At 34.4% G+C, this 19,214-nt stretch overlaps 1 protein-coding gene across 1 annotated transcript in view; it reads left to right on the forward strand.

Annotated features, from left to right (window-relative positions):
• Nucleotides 1–19,214, forward strand: part of CFAP47 (cilia and flagella associated protein 47) — a 271,684-nt gene that overhangs the window by 100,452 nt on the left and 152,018 nt on the right. The window contains exons 44-47 of the mRNA XM_029964748.1: nucleotides 845–990; nucleotides 6,883–6,991; nucleotides 7,909–8,135; nucleotides 13,820–13,985. Coding sequence (XP_029820608.1) covers nucleotides 845–990; nucleotides 6,883–6,991; nucleotides 7,909–8,135; nucleotides 13,820–13,985 — 648 coding nt within the window. The remainder of the gene's footprint in view (nucleotides 1–844; nucleotides 991–6,882; nucleotides 6,992–7,908; nucleotides 8,136–13,819; nucleotides 13,986–19,214) is intronic.

Here is a 19,214-nt window from a genome sequence, read left to right on the forward strand (position 1 = left end):
GAACAAGGGGTAATAGCTTTAAACTGAAAGAGGGCAGATTTAGATTAAATATTAGGAAGAAATTCTTACTGTGAGGGTGGTGAAACACTGGAACACGTTGCTCAGAGAAGTTGTGGATTCCCCCTTCCCTGCTCTATTTATTTGGCCAGTTTGGCATACACTTCTATGTGATCTCACTGATTTCAATTGCCTTCACTTTCACACACGTTTAACAGTCTGCTGACCTTCCTAGAAAGCTGGCCAGTGAAGCTTGAATGATGGGCTGGTTCTGCATTTTCAAAATACGCTTAGCAGATGAAAAACATGCAGTGAGAAAGTAGTCAGACTCTGCCAGATTCAACCCTAAGATTCTTTATCAGCATAATGCTTCTATGAAAGCAGTGCAAAGAAAACAAACTTGCCACTATGTAGGTTTTGTCCATTCTAGAGGATTTCCAGCTACAGCATAACATATTTACTGCTACTGAGAGCAAGATTTCTTTGTTTGAATAGTAGTAAATTACCCTCTTCTTTCTGATGTGAGCAGACCTTTGGTTAAAGGCTATAATTCCTTAAGGAATTTTTGATGGTGAAAAGTGTCTGTTTTCCCCAGTTTTGTTTCAGTGTATAGAATAAGAACAGAGGTAATTAGCAAAATATATTTAAATAATACAGCATGCAATACTGCAGCTCATTTACACCACCGTAACTGTAAATACTGATTACTAGTTACAGGTGTGTCTAAATACTGATTACTGCAGAATGCTAAATACAGTATTCTTGTATTTAAACTCATGCAGCTACTTTATTTTATAACTTGTGCTGTTATATCTAAACATCCATTTAAACAAACTTATTTTAACAGCTGTCCAATGCGGCCTCCTGCCTGAGTTCTTCAGTCCGATGGAAAAACTGTTCTTGAAAGGAAAAAGTTCTGCAAACTTAGATATTCACTTCCTCCCCTTTGATCAGGGAAAACGTTACTGCAATGTCCTTCTGGTTAATGAACAGGTAAGAGTAGAACGTGTGTCCTGTGAGTGTTAATCATGTGAAAGCTTATTCAGGTAAGAATCAGGTCATGTTTGCCAAATATGTGTGAGTAAGGTGAATAAGAGCAATGTCATGGAAAGGAGCCTGGGGGTCCTGGTCGATGACAAGTTGACTATGAGTCAGCACTGCTCTGGTACTCAGGAGGTCCAACTGTGTCCTGAAGGGCATCAGGCAAAGCATGTCCAGCCAGGCAAGGAAGGGGATTGTCCTGGTCTGCTGTGCACTGGGGCGACCTCACCTTGAATATTGTGGCAGTTTTGGGTACTACAATATAAGAAAGATATTAAACCATTAGAGAGTGTCCAAAGGAGGGGCAATAAGGATGGTGAAGGGTCTCAAGGGGAAGCCGTATAAGAAACGGCTGAGGGCACTTGGTCTGTTCAGCCTGGAGGAGAGGAAACTGAGACCTCACTGCAGTTACAACTTCCTCGTGAGAGGAAGAAGAGGGGCAGGCACTGACCTCTTCTCTGGGGGGGCCAGTGACAGGACTTGAGGGAATGGCCTGAAGTTGTGTCAGAGGAGGTTTAGGTTGGATATTAGAAAAGCATTTTTTCACCGAGAGGACGGTTGGGCACTGGAACAGGCTCCCCAGGGCAGGGGTCACAGCACCAAAGCCTGACAAAGGTCAAGAAGCATTTGGACAATGCTCTCAGGCACATGATGTGACTCGTGGGGATGTTCTGTACAGAGCCAGGAGTTGGACTTTGATAATCCTTGTGGGTCCCTTCATACTCAGGCTGTTCTGTGATTCTATGAAGATACAAATTAGTTATATACATATTTTAAGGTAATGCTTTTGCATGCACGTGCAATTATAAAGACATGATTTATGTGCTGACGTTTGGAAATGAAACTCTTTTCTGTTTTCTTTCTTTTTTTTTTTTTGGTGAAAATACATTATTCCTATAACTCATGAAGGAAAAAGTGGCTTAAGAAGTTGTTCAGAGATGTACATAAGATTACAGATTTCAGCTAAGATATTTAAACCAAAGTTTACTGCCCTTTTATCTCCACATAATTGGAGTTATATGAAATGCTGCAAGCAAATTTTCACTGTAAAATCATTGCAAATAAAAGTAATACTGCAAGGAATGTTATTTTGGTGGCTTTTACAGGTAACTGAACTTCAGGAAAAGAAAAAGGAATTTACATAATTTGTCTTGATGTGGGAGAAAGAATGCATAGGCAGGGAAAGTATGAAGTCTTTACTGTTCTGTACTTCTCCCTGTATTTGTCACTGTATCTCAGGTATGCTGAGATACAAAGTAGAATAATCATTTTCCTTGCTCTATCTCTTTTTTAATTTTTCTGTCAATCCAGGTTCCATTCAGTTCTTGCACCAATGCAGGTAAAACTTTTGAACAGACAGCACATGAATACTGACTCCACAACCTTTCGGTTTCTCTTGACTCCTGTAGTCTGGGTTTAGCCATATATACTTAATTGGAACTGGTTTCATCAGATTGCCAAGATCTGGTTTTGATTAAATTTTAGAATTTAAAATCTTGCAATCCATCTTCTTTGATGTTCCTGTAATCCTTTATTCTCTGTGGTTGGAACATTATTTCTATGTCATTAGTCCATCTTTTCACCTCTTTAACCTGTCTGCTGTGTTTCCTCTCTAGCTGTCAACGCTTCTCAGAACCCTGTTGTTTTTCTAATCTTTGTTTATGTGTGGCTGATCTCAAGCCTTGCATTCCATTTCTTGCTTTCATAATACTGCCTCTGTGTTTCAGCTTTCCCTCTGTGCAATTACATGCCTCTGCCATTCTCTGCTACATTTTCATGATTTGTAACAATACATTCAAAACTAAATAACTTATTCTTTTTCTCCTGCGTGTTCTCAGCTTCCACATTTCCCACTATTATAAAACAAGGAATTTCTGCTAGTGTCTAATGTTTGTCTGTTTGGTGGGTTTTTTTAATTGTTTAAACAGGTCTTTGGCTTTGCCACTTGGCCAACTTAATTTTTTTATCTTGTTCATAAAGGAAAATAAGACTAATGCAATGATGCCTCAGCCTGTCTTTCTGACCCTGTTCATTATTTGAAAATACTGGCCGTTTTTTAAAGAAAGCAAACCATATGACTGGAAGCCTTAAGGAGTGTACAGTTCTCTTGAGTTTTTTGAAAATGAACAGTGATAGAGGAGGGATTTTCTGTCAAAGTCTACGGTGAGATAATGAGCTCCTGCCTTATTAACAGCAGGAATCACCCACAAGGAGGATGTATTAATGTTACTGCCAGAGGATAGCAGTCTTTGTGGATGGTTCAATGCAAAATCAATTCAGTACTCAGCTTCATTCAAAAGGAGAAATTATAAGGAAAGGAATACACATCAACATGTGAAACCTCAGTATAACTTTCTAAAGAGCTATAATATACAATTCTTGAGTATTGTGTGAAGTTTGAGCCACCCCAGCAAACAATATAATGGAGATAGGGGAAAAAAAGACAGAAACAAGTGTAATCAGGATGTAAAAGTTTCTTTTAAAGGAATGTTAGGTCCATCAGTTTTATTCTGTGAAATATCTAGACACAGTCTCTAGACAAGAAAAACCTCAGCCTACTGGTGTCTGGCAGCAAATCTGAGAAGAATCTCCCTTTACTTGCTGGGATTTTATAGTCTTCCTTTAAATGTCTGCTACTGGCATTTTCCCTGTTTGTTGTTTATTTATTAGAAGAAGAAGTATATACCCCTGCTGAGAAGAGGAGGCTCATGGCTACACAGAGCCTGGAAACTAAATAATATAGTGAAGAGAAGGGAAATTGAGATGTTAATGGAAGAAAAGTTAATCTAAGAGATGTGGTCAGAGATGTAGGACAGTTATATTTCAGGTGGAAAGGGAAAACAAACATTTCTGTCAGCCCCAGTGTTGCCTCCAGTGGTGATGTAAAAACACCTAAATTTAGACATGTAGCTACTAGTCATTGTTCTTAACAAAGATCTAGTTGACCTTTTCTTGTTAGGAAGCATTAATGCCCCAGAGAAGCTGCTGTTGACTGTTGGCAACTGTTTCTGGAACACCTTGTCCTTTCAGCTTAGCTGAGTAGATGCGTTTAAAGGCTGCTGAAAGTGCAAACTTTTTGATATGTAGAAAGATGAAACTGCAAGATAGTTAAGATGATTTTAGAGCTGTACAATAGTGGCATGGGAAAAAATTGGCTTGCTTAAATATTGTGTATATGGCTGCAATATTTCCAGTCATACCAGTATCTAATTGAAAAAGAAGTGCAGGCACCATGCTCTATGACAACCAAATGACTTTATACAATGATAAGACATGCTTCATTTAAATATGAACTTGTGCTATATATAAAATCTAATAAATAATTTAATTTAGCATTTCTGTGGTTTCTTGTTACCTATCTTTCTTATCCTTTTTTGACAAATAGACCAAAATAGTAATCAGAGTAAGACTGCTTCTTCATTAAAATCAGTTAAGAAGATACTAAAATTCAAATTGCTAGACTTGAATCTGACTAGGAATTCTATCCATGGTTGCATCGACTATATATGTGTAATAACAGCAAGAATATACACGGATTCAAGTTTTTTGACCTACTCAAGTATTTTGGCTAAGTTGTTTTGAAATAATCTTTATGTTAACCTTTCTAAGGTTTAAAATGACAACACAAACCATTTTTAACATTTATTAAGGATTTGTTTCAGTGTTTCGTTTGTTTAAGGAAAACCTAAACTGACAGTCTTCAGATTTTTAGCACAGTTATTTTCATAGAAGACATTATATATTGGTTAACATCACTGAGTGGGTTTTTTTCTATATCTTTGTTTCTGGGAGCTAATTTAAATGTGAAAAGCCTGGAATTTCATTGATAACAATATATTAAATCATAGTTTAAGAGAACCAGTCCAGACTTTCACAGCTAAATGTCTAATATGAAATGAAATCGTTTATCGAGAAAACACTTTACTATCTGTTGCTTTTATTTACTGGCTTGCATGGGCAGCTGCAAATTCCTGGTAGCTATACATTCTTTTGAAATATCAGTTAGCAAAGGGATTGTGTAAATAGCTAATGGTAGTTCAACAGCTATTTTATTAACTATTTTCATTAAAAGTATACCTTACATAATGTTGATGCTTTCCTGCTTGCAGCTGATAGAAAATGGAAATATAAAGCATTAAAGCCACAGCTATACTAGCTAAACTCTCAAAGCACAGTGAAGTACCCTGTCTGTTCTAAAGCATTAGGAAAAGAAATCAGCAAAAGGAAAACAGGATTTGCATTCTGTGGAGATCAAAAAGCAAGAATTCTTCAAAGGAAAAAGGGAAATTGGGGAAGTTTGTTCCTACCTGTAAGCATATTGATGTCCGCAATGCCAAGAAAAGTAATTGAGAGTAGAATGGCATCCTAGCAACCAGCACCTTCATGAAATTAGTTGTATGTGCTCAGAGCTTGTTAACGGTCCTTATGGAGCCAAATCACTGTGTCAAACAGGAATAATTCCTGTTTAAATTGGTTCCCAGGAGTGGCTATTAGTTTGTGTGTGAGAATCCAATTTTGCTGTAGATCTCTTTAATCCTTCTCTAGGAAGATTTGTGTGAACTCTTGAATCAAGGAAGGGGAGAAAATGCCATCTAAGTTGAGTAGCTTTCCTTCTCCTGGGTTGGAAATATAATTGCAGTGTTTTCAGCCTTAACATAAGTATCAAATAAAATTACAAATAAGAAAGAAGGAAAAGCAGGGTTTTCTTATGTAGTTGAGAAATACTAAAATGAAAACATTGCCCTGTTGGCAGATGTACTAGATACTTTAAATTATTTCCTTCATATCTGGAATGAAGACAGAATTTGCATATTTAGGGCAGAGTTTTAGACAATATGGCTTATGGAAATAAAGAGATGACCTTCTGTGCAAATCGTATCAGTTGTCACAGAGACATTTGATCCTTTATGTTTCAATCAGTAGAAGTTAAAATTTTCCATGAAAAGTTTGTGGTAAACAAAATGAAGTTATCAAAACAATAGTTATATATGTTAAATCTCCTGCCTAGTTCAGATACATATAGAGGTACCTAACTTATATATCTTTTTAGTTTGGGATATTCTGATTGTGGACTTTTTATTTTGAAGTACTTTCATTGAGTTTTATTTTTCTAAAAAATACTTGTCTGTCTTTTATTTGCACCCTAATTTTTTCATTTCATCTATAATTCAAAGTGCTATTTCTCTGCTAATTAATTTATCTTTTTCTCTATGAAAAATTACTTTATTTCCTTGTTCTAGGTCATGTTTTAATTTACTTTCAAGCTTCTATAGGTTTTCTATTATTTTTGATGAAATAATTAAGATTTGTTAAATTTATTTCTTTTTAATCGAGAATTTGAACATAATACTCACATGCCTTCTGCTTTTTTTTTTTTTCTTTCTAGAGGAATGTTTCTAGCTCAAAATTATTGTAAACTTTTTTTAAAGAAGTTCTGAATAGCGAAGAGCAGTGAAGGTAGTTCATGAATATGTTTAAATTGTATGTAGCTATAGCACATAATTAGAATTCACTTTCTTTTGCTGTATTTATGGGTCAGATTGCCCTCATTCAATTAAACTATATGAGGAATTGAAAAGGATTCAGCTTGTTGAAATTTCTTGACTTTTCAGATTTAATATTCTCTATTACAGGTACTTTATTATGATGGCATGGCTTGAAATGATCACTTTCTTTTATTTAGACATAGTTTTAAAAAACAGGTCTCCTGAATATGTAAATTATTTCACAAGTCAGATTTTAGGTGTAACTAGGATATCTTTGCTTTTACTTTTAATATTTTACCTTCTGCTGTGCATGAGTTGCTTTCTGAATTGTGTGTATGTGTATGTTCTTGTGTTTCAGATTGGAGAATTTGTATATCTGATAGAAGGAACAGGTGATATACCTTTGCCTTCAGAATTGCCTGCAATGGATAGTCCAAATGTTTTGCATGCTACCAGTAAATCAGAAGGTACAGTGAATAGAAGGGAGAAGAGTACCATAGAGCAAATAATTCTTTTTTTATAAATATTCTTTTGTTTCCCTGGATTTTTGTTAAAATAAATTAAATGCACGTGGTAAAAGCAGTTTTTTATAGTGAAGTGTAAAAAATATATTATAATGTAACTATGGGATATTTCCTTTAATGTTTTCCACTCCGTTCTCTTCAGAGCATCAACTGGTTGTTGGTGATTTTTAACTTTCTTGAATTGTTTTCAGCATAGTCTACATAATCATTTTTTCATAATTTGTCTGCTTTCTTCTTCAGAATATGGGTTGTTAGACAGATGAATCAGGACAAGTCATCTTTACCTAGAATTTTTGTAGTTTTAAAACACATGAGTTTTGTATGCAGTGATGTGATTTGACAGAAAATCCAAGACTTTTGTCTTCAAACAGCCAGTGGTAAACTCCTGTCAGTCCTATTTCAGAAACAGTGTAGATGTTATTTGAAATAATTTCTGGTGGTTTCTTTGAGAGAGGTTGTAACATCACCTAGAGGGGTAGAAGTGTGGCTGTGTTGTGTAGGTAGCAGAAAGACTTTCATAAACTTTTATTAGTCATAATAGTATCACTAAAATCTGGGATTTTTTATTACCTATCAAAAGCAACTTTTGAGTTGGATTTCAGTTGTGTTAATTATTATGTCCCCACTATGTTGATAAAGAAAGAAGTATTGTAATATTATAAGCAGTAAATGGCATGTGCTAGATTAATAGCATGGAAATAAACATTGAAGGAATTTTGTATTCTGACTTTTCTCTAGGGATTAGAAATTTTAAATGCTCTAATCAATTCCACTAGCACTGACAAATGTGGTGTGTGGGTTTTTTTGTCTTTTTTTTTTGTTTGTTATTATTTTGTTTGTTTGTGGTTTTTTTTTAACAGATCCAAGTGCATCACAGCCAGTTTTATATTTGAAATGTAGTCTTGGTCAGATTCTTGAAGAAAATCTGAGGATTCCATTGATCAATGAGTCAAGAGAGAGGGCTCTGGCTGTGGCTGCACAGCAGCAGATGTCAGCTGTTGAACATGAGAGAAGACTGATGACTGGGACTCTGCAGAGCAGCAGTGTTCGAGTTGCAACTGCTCTGTTAGGGCTGTCCAGAGTAGAGGTGAGAAATACTTGTTACTGCAATTATTTAGTTGTTCCTGATTTGTAGGACTGATTTGTTTTTTTTATGTTTCAGGAAATAGTGTGAAGTTGTGAGTTTTTCACACATCTGTAATCTGACAGTTACTAATCCCAATTTCCCTCAGGCACTGCAATATTTTACATGTTCATTTTGAAGATGCTTTGTCACTCCAAGCTATTAAGAAGTGCCTCCTTTAAGAAAACTTGACTGCAGTTAAGAAGAGCACTAAGATTTTACTTCAGTTAGCTTCTGAAAAATACCTAACCATTAAAAAAGCTTTCATATTCTATCAAATAGGTATTTGTATTAGTATCCTTACTTATGCATATTTTCTGAGAAATGAAAATTCTCAAAGGGCTTTTCTTTTTTTTTTTTTTTTCACAATAGACTTTGAGAATAAATAAAAGGGTAGGACAGACTTTCCTTGTATTGTAATCAAGGTTTTAATTTGCCTTATGAACTTCATGTTACCTGGCCTCAGACAGATTGTTGAGTGGCAGTGTTATTCCAGTTTTCCAGTTAGACAGTTCCCCAAATATCGTTCCCACCACTAAGAGGAAAGAAATTTTCCCTGATGATTTGATGTTAATAAATTTATTCCTTTGTTTAGAGATAAGTTTAAAAAGTAATCTAAAACAAATTAAATGAAGAAAAATTACACAGTAACTTTAATCTTTGGTGTGTTTGTAGTGGGACAAGAATTGTAATCATGTAACCTAGACTCAAATAGTTTCCTTTGGGATTATAGCTAATCCACTGCTCTGGTAACATTTTATCGACTTTTCATAATTGAAGTCACTTAATATCACAGTCACTTAGAAAATACTTGATGAAAGGTTTAACTGCTCTGAGGCTGTGGATGAAATCATGACAGAACATAATAGGAACACTCTTTGTACCACTAGGTATGCTAAGATGTAATATGAGTTCTAAAATCACATGTATCAAAGAAGACTGGAGGATGATTAGATTAATTATAGTATAAAATACATAATGGTGGATACTAACACTGAATTAATTATCATGTGAAAAGTGAAACTAATATGTAGAAATAAGTATTTTCCTCCATGTACAGAAAGTCTTATGCTTCCTTATGAGAGATAAAATGGAGAAGTATTGCTATATACTGACATAAAAAAGAGTTTACACATTAAAAATATCTCAATATGGTAAACCACTGTGCAGACTAAATTATGAAACTTTTTCCTATTAACTTTTTGTCATAAATTTTTACTTACTGTCACTTTAAAAGTGACAACATAGAAATTCTGGTGACATTAACTGAGTAAACCTTTTGGGAGGGGGGCCAGTGTTCTACAATCAAACTTGGAGCTGAAGGATGGTTTTAAGTTGTCTAAATTCTCCCCTCACACCCCCCCGTTAAAAAAAAAAAAAAGCCCATCCACAGCTTCTGTGTTTCAATGAATTGTTTAGGCTCATGAGGTCCTTTGGGGCATATATTGTAGGTTAGAGATAAATCTAGACTATCTAGAAATCTGTTACTCTCTTTTTGATTCACATTCCCTCTTTCTACTCTCTTCCTGCGGGTATAATTCTGTTAGACAATAGGTGGACAGAAGGGAAAATACCCTTACATTGGTACTACTTGGTCATTTTTTTACCCGTCAAATTGAAGAAGAAATAACTAAATAATTGTGTGCTTTTCATTCTTTTTAAACTGTACATTTTAGTCATGCTTACTTAAATCACATAGAAAATAGTAATAAAGGTAGGTTATGTTTTTGGAGTCAAACTGGACGTGCGTAATCAGTAACAACTGCTGTAATTTTTTACTTGACACATCCATACACCCAGGTGAAAGTTGTACCTGGTTTTGTACTATGTTTTTACTATTTCTTTTTCTTGCTGTAAGAAACAAAGATCTATTTTACTTGTTTTAATGAATAGAATTTATTAAAACTTATAATGATTTTTTTATATTTTCCCCTACAACTGTGTAACTGTCTTGCTTCCTGACTATTTCATTAATTAATTCCTACTAAAACATTTGTAGGTAGTAGTAAAGGTAATATAGGATGGAACTAAACCATTGTTAAAGTTGGGTCTGACACTGTTGTGAATAATTACAAATTATTCACAGAACAGCCTTTGTGTTAATAATTAATAAGAGAAAGATGTAGGTAGGAAGTTTCAGTGAACATAGATAACTAGAGAAGGAAAAGAGTATCTGGAAAGAAAGGTAAGAGAATGTGGAAGAAGAACATAACTTGTTTAGACTGAAGTTGCTAATTGTGGTAAATAGAGGGAAGTGAATAAAAGAAAGAAGGAAATAACATTAGAATTCTTTCACTTGGGATTGTGAGGAGAAGGATGCTGCAGCCAGTGAAGTTCAAAATAACATGCCTTGGTTTTCCTTTTTTTTCTTGAATCTACATAAAGAGGCACAAACTAGATGCAGTTGCTAGCAGAGACACCACTAAGCTCCTTGTATAATTAGACATTATGATAGGAAAGGAAAAAAAGTCCTGTTCTACAGGAATGCCAGAAGTAAAGCTTACCCTTCCCACTGTGTCCAGTTGTGCCCTCATTGTTAAGCTGTAAAAAGTATTTCCTTAGGATCCATTTTGTTTCCATTGGAATGCCTGGCTCATCTGAGTGTGGACACCAGATTTACCATATTCCAGCTGTTAGGACATTGTGCATTTTGTTTCTATCCTGCTGTCCATGTGACTAAGCAACGTGGAGTGTTTTTATCTGAGTACACCACAGTGATGTTGATGAGTTTTGATTTTGATCAATGAAAAATGAGCACAGACCTTATAGACTTGTGGCTTCTGCTGTTTGACTGATGTGGCAAAGTCTCATCCTGCTCCTATCTGGGTGTGATCTTCAAAGTTTTTGCTCTTCATAGTCCCCCAGGAATCAAGGAGGATTTTTTGTGTTTTTCAGTATGATTATGGAAAAGTTGTACGCTCAGTTTAAACAATTTTTATGGGTTTTTTTGAGAAAGAATCGTGGTGTCCTTCAGCAGAGAAGATACTTTAATTAAAAAGTTACATTAGATACACTTGAGTGGGAATGAACTTTTCATGAAGGGATCTGTGGTCAGATTTCCATTTGTTGAATTTAAATTGGGACCAATGTCTTTTATATTACATCACTTATCTCTTGATATGGGATTAAGGGATATGGCAAACACGATTAATCACAGGGATTCTGAGAGACAGTTAATAAAATTCTTCATTCATGAGGAACAGTTTTAGAAGTTAATTCCTGTAAGGAAGAAATGGGGCTAAATTAGGATTTGGAAAACAGTAATATGCAAGGAAAGAGAAAGGTGCCTCAGCACTCTGTAACAGTATCTACCATCCTTTGCATTAGAAAGTGCAAAGAAAATACCTTGGAAAATCAATAGGTCTTTGAAAAATACCAGGTTTAATTCTGGTAGTTTATATACCCTCCCTTCACTTTTAGAAAAATTATTCTTAAAAAGTAATTAATCCTGGGAACTGAATGCAAATTCTGTTCTCAAATGGTAATAACACTTCCACATTTGGAATATCACAAACCATCACATTGATGAAGTAGAAGTACCTGAAACCTGTCTTGTAACACAGCAGCCTTAGATCTGAATTTAACTCTCACTGCCCTGAAAAATATTAAAAATTAGAGACATTTTCTCTTGGAAATATTATCCTATGAGACAACAGAGTTTAGTCTTCTGTGTGCTTGCAGGATTTTCTTTTTCCCCTAGGTCTCTCATTAAAAATATTTACATCCTTTACTTTTGCCAGGAAATATTTGAAATATTCATAGCTAGGAAATATTTGAAATGTTCATAGACTATAATACTAACCAACTGGCTTTTTTCCTAACTTATCTTTAAAAATGAGGTAGCATGAACAAGGATCTTAAAGTATTTCAGGGATTTTTTAAAATAATATCTCTTCAAGATAATTATAATTTCAATGTGTTCAGTGTTCCACCAAAGGTCATCTTAAAATTATTTTTGTCAATTAAAATTTACCAAAACTATGTGAGCATTTTGGATTTTTATTTCAGTGTTGGAAAGTAATCTAGGTGCCAAAATCATGTGTAGGTATGAATTTATATTTGATTATGCAGAAGATCAAGTCAAATTTAAACCGGTAAATATGTGTCGTTCTTTTGATTGGGAACTTCCCATTACAAGTGATAATGAAATCTCTTTTTCCCACTGGCATTTCAGTCCTATCAGAGAGAAGTGGAACTTGCTATTAATATACCAACTGAATTATTTGCACTTACTGATTTTTTAAATAATTTTGTATGTGAGAGAGAGTGCAATTTCTGTCAACTCTGTTTTGTATGATAAAAATTAGTAAACAGTGAGTTCAGATTTTGAACTCACATGACAATTTTTGTTCTTCATCAAACAAGAATCTTGAATAATTATCTTTTCCATATTTATTTGTGCCAAAAAAAGTGTATTTGCAACTAAAGCTTAGCAGATTCCCAAAGTCCACATATACTTTAACACCTTATTGACACTTTGAAGGAATAGAGTAATGGTCAAAACAAAGCAATGGCAGATTGTAAGTCTGCTTTCTAAAACCAACAAGGGAATGAGAGTTTTGAATTAAAACAGAAAATAAAAACAAAGAAACCCACCACGAACCAAAAGCAGAACACCAGGCTTGTTGATTTGAACAGTAGTTTGACCATATTAACCTTAGTAGTAATCTTGAAGAATAATCACCTTACCTTTTAAATTGTACTTTTATGTTCCCACAGTGGATTTTCGTTCCTTAGCCACTGAAATATATACTATGATGCCTGCTGTCTTGGCATTGTTTTGATAATAAACCAGTTTTCTTACCAAACCCTTAATATTTCTGTATTTATCTCTTCCCTACACTTGCTTCAAGATAGTTCACAAGTCATGAATTCAGACTTGTATGTAAAAAATACATGACTAGTTTCAGGTTTGAAATTTGTTCAACTTACAATTACTCTTGAGCATTGCAATTATACTGTGTTATTGGATTGAAAATAGCAATTTTGAGCAAGTAGTGTATTAAATCATTACATTATTTTTGTCATGGTATCCTACAGAAGTCAAATTTAGTTCATTAAGAGGTTCATATGCTTATATTGACCTTACCTTAATATACTGTGCTAATCCTTTACTAATATGTTTCATGCTGTTGATTAGCAATGCTTTTTACCAAGAGGAGGAGTTTAGGTGTCCCTAAAATTAATTCTAAATGCCCTAATTTCTAAAATATATTATCAACATTAAAATGTCAAAGTTAATTCAGCTAATAGTTATCCCTTGCCAAATATCAAAATTATTTTTCTTTTTCGTTCTTTTTATTACTCAGAAACTTTATTAAGTAAGAGAAGAATCATCTTTCTACAACTGATACAAAATATGTTTCTCCCCTTTGCTCCCCTGAATACCTATAAAGGCTAGCAGATTGGTTTCTGAGGAGGATGTGGGTTTACTGTAAATTTCTAAATGTATTTTTCTTAAACAAATGTTTCAGATGCATGATGTCTTAAAAAATTTAAGACAGTTTTTATTTGAAAAGATCCCTCAAAAATTGCTATCTAACTTGCTTAATTACTAATTCAATTTTAGAATTATAATTTTGCATTTCTTAACCTGAAAATATTATGAGATGATTGTCCAAATGGATACATTATTCCTTCACTTGCAGAGATGTGCCCTTCTGAAACCTCGTAAATACCCCACAAAGTACGTGGATTACAGTGTAGAAGTGAGCATGAAAGAATTTTTTGAAGTTCCTCATAAGTTCTCTATTCCAGTATTGCCATCAACCAGAGTTAATTTGGAACCAAAAGACTCTTCATCTCAGAAAACAGGTAAGAATTGTCTCAAAGATGAAGAATTTGTTTCGATTCTTTTGCCACGATAATTTTATTTTTAAGGTTTTTCTAAATAGATACAGAAAATGATCTTTCTCTCCTTTTTCTTTGATCAAATCCTCAACTTTGTCTTTATTGTCATTACCCAAGATCTATATATGAGCTCAAACCAGTGCTTTCTGCTTGCTCTTGGTTTTCTCAAAGGCACAGAAGTACAGGAGACTTGCTTGAAAAAAGAATTAATGTTGTCTGTTCATGTGGCAGATCCTGAATTTGAGCTCATTTCTCCCTGACCCTCATCAGTGAGGAGCTGTGCCTTAGACTTCAAGAGTGGTCTTGTCAGCTTTGGTCACTCTCTGTCATCTCTAATTTTTCTAGTATCTTAAATTTCTTAAATCTTAATTGTTTTCTTTTTTTTTTGATTTTTTTTTTTTGCTTGGCTTTCATTTTGTTCCCTGCTTTGCTAGTGGATTTTTTTTTAATGCTTTATTTAAAACTATAAAGCACTTTAGGTTGCATTTTGTAAAAAAAAAAAACGAACCAAAACAAAACCCAAACAACAGCTTGAGTGCCTGAGGGAGCTGGGATTGTCTCCTGGAGAAAAGGAGTCTCAAGGTGGAGCTTATCACTCCCTACAACTACCTAAAATGAGGTTGTAGCCAAGTGGGAGTCAATCTCTTCTCCCAGGTAACAAGTGACAGGAAAAGAGGAAATGGCCTCAAGTTGCACCAGTGGAAGTTTAGGTCAGATATTAGAAAAAATTTCTTCACCAAAAGCAGCATTGGAACAGATTGTCCAGGGAAGTGGTGGGTACTCTGGTGGTATTTAAAAGATGTGGAGATGTGGCACTTAAGGACCTGGTTTAGTGGTGGGTTAACAATTGGACTCAGTGATCTTAGAAGTCTTTTTTAACTAAATGGTCCCATATAAAATTTCTGTTTATATTATGGCTAATGTAATGTCCCACAGGTAATGGATAACAACACAAATAATCTTTGGTTTTGCTACTTAAAATAGTAGTTTTCTTAGTGGATTTAATAGACTTGAATTATAGACAGTCCACCCATAGTTTTGTTTCATCTGTTCTTTTCTTGATCAGTAGGGTCCTTCTGCAGGTTTCTGCAGTTCACTTCTCCAAGTGTCACTGGAATCAGTCGTGCTTTCATGGTGTACATTTGTTTTCATGCTTCATGTATACCTTGTGGGTTTTGTTTCTTTCTGGAATAATAATAATGAAGAATCTCTTTGGTTTTTTGTTCAGACAAGTCTATTTGTTACAGGTACATTCTAATTCAATTACAGTATCTGTGCTATAATACATTTAGGGTGTGTTTTTTGGAAGATGGCAGCAATAGTTATTGCAGTACTAGAAGCAAGACTGATGAGTGACTACAGGACAAGCAGTCAGTAGAAATTGCAGAATAGAAATAACACTGGTTGAAGGTTGAAACATTTAATGTGTGACAGAATATTTAAATCCCAGTTGAAATTCTTTTACTACCAAGTTAAAAAATAAATGTGTGTGTTTGTAGCAATTAAAGAAGAGGTGAACTAAATAAAAGTCATAATGACTTTGAGTGTAGGAGATTCTTTGAATTGCACTGACAAAGAGGGGAGTACCAGCTGGAGGGGAGAGAGGAAAATCTACACACACAGATCTGATGACATAACAAGATCTCCACCATGATCTCAGAGCAAAGGTGATCAGCTGGTAGATCACTGTTGCTTAGCAATTTCTCAAATTATTTCAGAAGTTGAAGTGTGAATGAATATATCTGAAAAAAATTAGAATATTAATTACAAAAATGTCGTAAATAAACTACATTACAGTAAGGAATTAGTTATTTTGCTCTTAGTTTATGCTGCTTCTTTATCCATCAAAGGATATTATACAAATATCTGAAAGAGTGCTTAGATTTATGAAGAAAAAAAATTGAAAGCAAGCTAACTAAAATCAATCTTTGTATCAGAATTTCTTAGACTGCAGTAGCAGGAAGTGTGTAACCAATATTTTAAGAACTCTGCCAAAAGGGAATTAGAAGGTAAAAATCAATGCCACTTTAAACATTTTCTTGTAGAATAGATCTTGTTAAAAAACCTTATTACATTTTTGGCAGCATTGCAGGTCAAATAGATAAAAGGAGTACAATATGTTTACCTTACTTCCAATGTGATATCTCGATCAAAACCCAAATCATACAGGATATTTGTATGGATCTAAAATAATACATTGACCTAATTTAAAGGATTTGGCAAGTGCTGTTAGTTCATTACTGGAGAGTCATTGGAAAGGGAGTCCTAAGGAACAATAAATAAATATAAACTACATTATAATAATTTGAAAGATTATGTAAAGACTTTGTTGAGTTAGCAATGACACAGATTTGATGAAAGAAGTTAGTTGGAACTGTTACATAGTTATAAACTATGAATTTTAGTTTATAACCAAACATGTAGTATATGTGGAAGAGTCTGCATGCTAAACCAGGGGAGAGGATGGTTTTGGAAAGCAATTGTTAGTGAAAAGGACTGACAGTCTAGCAAAATTTTTATCTCAGTGAGAACTCTTAATGTTCAAATGGCCAATGAGATCTACAGATAAATTAGAGGCATAAGGACTGGGTAGGTGATCTTATCTTAGTACACAGTATTGGCAGAAGAGCTAGTACAGAAGTGAAGGGTCTCGTGCCTGTGAGTTTATGGAAATTCTGAAAGAATTTGAAAAAGGCAAACCACAAAAATGTTCCAGTGCTCGAAAAGAAAGCTTAGAGAAAGGGCAACCTCATGATCACTTTGAATTCTATGTGTCTGCTGAGCAATTCAAGCACAGCCCCTGTAGTGTGTCAGTGTTATGTGACCCAAGGAGTCAGAGTCATTAAGGTTGGAAAAAACCTCTGAGATCATCGAGTCCGACTGTTAACCCAGCACCACCGTGTTCACCACTAAACCTTGTCCCTAAGCAACACATCTACATATTTCTTGAACTCTTCCAGGTATGGTGATTCCACCACTTCCCTGGGAAGCCTATTCCAATGCCTTTCAGCGAAGAATTTTTTTGTAATATCTAATCTAAACCTCCCCTGGCACAACCTGAGACCATTTTCCTTGGTCCTGTTGCTTGTCACCTGGGAGAGACGTGTTGATCTGGTCTCAGTATTTTTCTTTTGTAGACTAAATTGTAGGCTATAGTAAGATATATATGATGTTACAATTTCATTGTCCTACTTTTCAATAAATAAAGTGCAGAACAACTAAAAATCAAGAATTAAATTTTAAATTATTATTTGGTATGTGTCATTCTTACTGTCAGAATGATACTTTTCAGTGTTTTCAGATAGCTAAATAAAAACATTTGCCCATGGTGTATTGTTGTGAACTTTTTGTGTTAGTAACAATTTCTAATATTTTTTTTATAATTACATGCAGCATTTTAAAATTTGGATTCATATTTTTTCATGACCTGTGGACAACCTTATCTCCTTCTTTCTATGATTTCTAAACATTATCTCATATACTTGCTCAGCAGTGGGATTAATCAACTCAATGTTTTTTGAATTTTATTTATTTATTTATTTGTGTTTCTAAAGCAATTTCCTGTGGGCTTAAGTCTGTTCTTCAAAAAAGCATTATCAGTAATTCTGTTGTTTCTTCCTAGTATTCCATGGTCTATGGGCTGTAAAAATTTTCCTGTATCTTGGAGTTACTTTATTTTTATGAATGAAGTCTTAATCTTTTAAAGAAAAATTGCAGTCTCTGCCCAATAACAGCAACATCAAAAAAAGTTATCCTTTCATTTTACTGTTTACATTTTCAGGTTTTATTCTAGCTCCTTATGTTGACTTTCAGAGTTCAGTTCTATGATTTAACTGGCTGTATAGTAATAAAAATTGAATTAAATTTGGTTGTCTTAATCATTCAGGTAGTGAGGCACAAGTGGGATTAAAAAGTATTAAGTGGTAGCATTCCTTTTTACTCTTCCTACATACAAAGGATTTATTTAGAGTATGACTCTATTTCAAAATGTGGTTCTGAAAAATGATAATGTATGTCTTTATCTTAATAGTTTTCATTCCAGCGGTATCTATTGAATAGCTGTTTCTACTATATATATGTATTAGCAGAAAGTTGTTTTGGTCTTGCAAAAAGTGAGAGGGATTTAAATATTACACTGCATGCATTTCTTTTGTGCTGCAATAATGAATTCAGTGGAGAATAGTTATATTTACTGCAGGGTTTTTTTGTACTGTGAAATAAAACTGGGAAGACCTCTTTTATATTGTTGCAAATAGATTTATTGCTGTGGTGAAGAAGGATGGTAATCCTCAGAAAACATATCCAAGTATCCTTTGCCTCATTCTCTGGTCAGAATTGAGATTCAGAAGATTTAGTGAAATCTGGAGTCTACCTAGAAGAAGAAGATGTGAATAGACAGGAAAGGCTTCAAACTTACTTGAAAAATGAAGCCTTTTGGAGTCAGGATGTTCATATATGATTTAGATTTTGATCAGTGGACTCTGACATCTGCTTGTATGAGTGTCAGTGTCAAGATTTCCTGCCATACAGTCTTATTTTACAAAACCGTGTCTGTATAAGTGACTATGCTCTTCCTGCAAGTAAGGAGAATGTTTGGTAAGTCAGAGCTATTATATTATCTTTATTGAATAGATTTTATAAACAGTTTATCTGCTGTATATTTGCTGATCCTGTCCAACAGCACAACACCTGCTATGGTTGGGAAAGAAAGAAATTGCTATGCAATTTGGGGTAGAACTGTGAAAACCAATACAAAAGTCAATGCTATATTTTTTTTTCAGCAGGTAATGAAAGACCAGCTTTAACTAAGTTTTAACTAAGATGAGCAATTTACTGGGCAGTGGAGTTTATTTGAAAAACATGGATTTTATGCTGAGTGCTGTTATGTGTCAAAGATGAAATAGCATAGGTTGGAAGGGGAGGGAGAGCTTTGTTTTGAAAAGTGGTGTCTCCCATAATATTCAAAAAGTCTGCAAAGCAGCAGAGCACCTCTCACACAGTGAGAACTAAAGCTGTCAACCTTACTTCCCCCTCCGTGTCTTTCTGGCTTCAGCTTCCTTGCTCTTTTATTAAGGGATTTTTCAAAAAAATAATTGAAAAACAAGGCTCCATGAATGCCTAACTGGAAAAATAAAGTGCAGGTATTGAAAAGTGTTATTACTATTTTATGAAAGGCAGCATATTATGGGAACA

This window comes from Manacus vitellinus, unplaced genomic scaffold (genome assembly GCF_001715985.3).
Source record: "Manacus vitellinus isolate BGI_N305 unplaced genomic scaffold, ASM171598v3 scaffold_7_pilon, whole genome shotgun sequence".
Classification (NCBI taxonomy): Eukaryota; Metazoa; Chordata; class Aves; order Passeriformes; family Pipridae; genus Manacus; species Manacus vitellinus.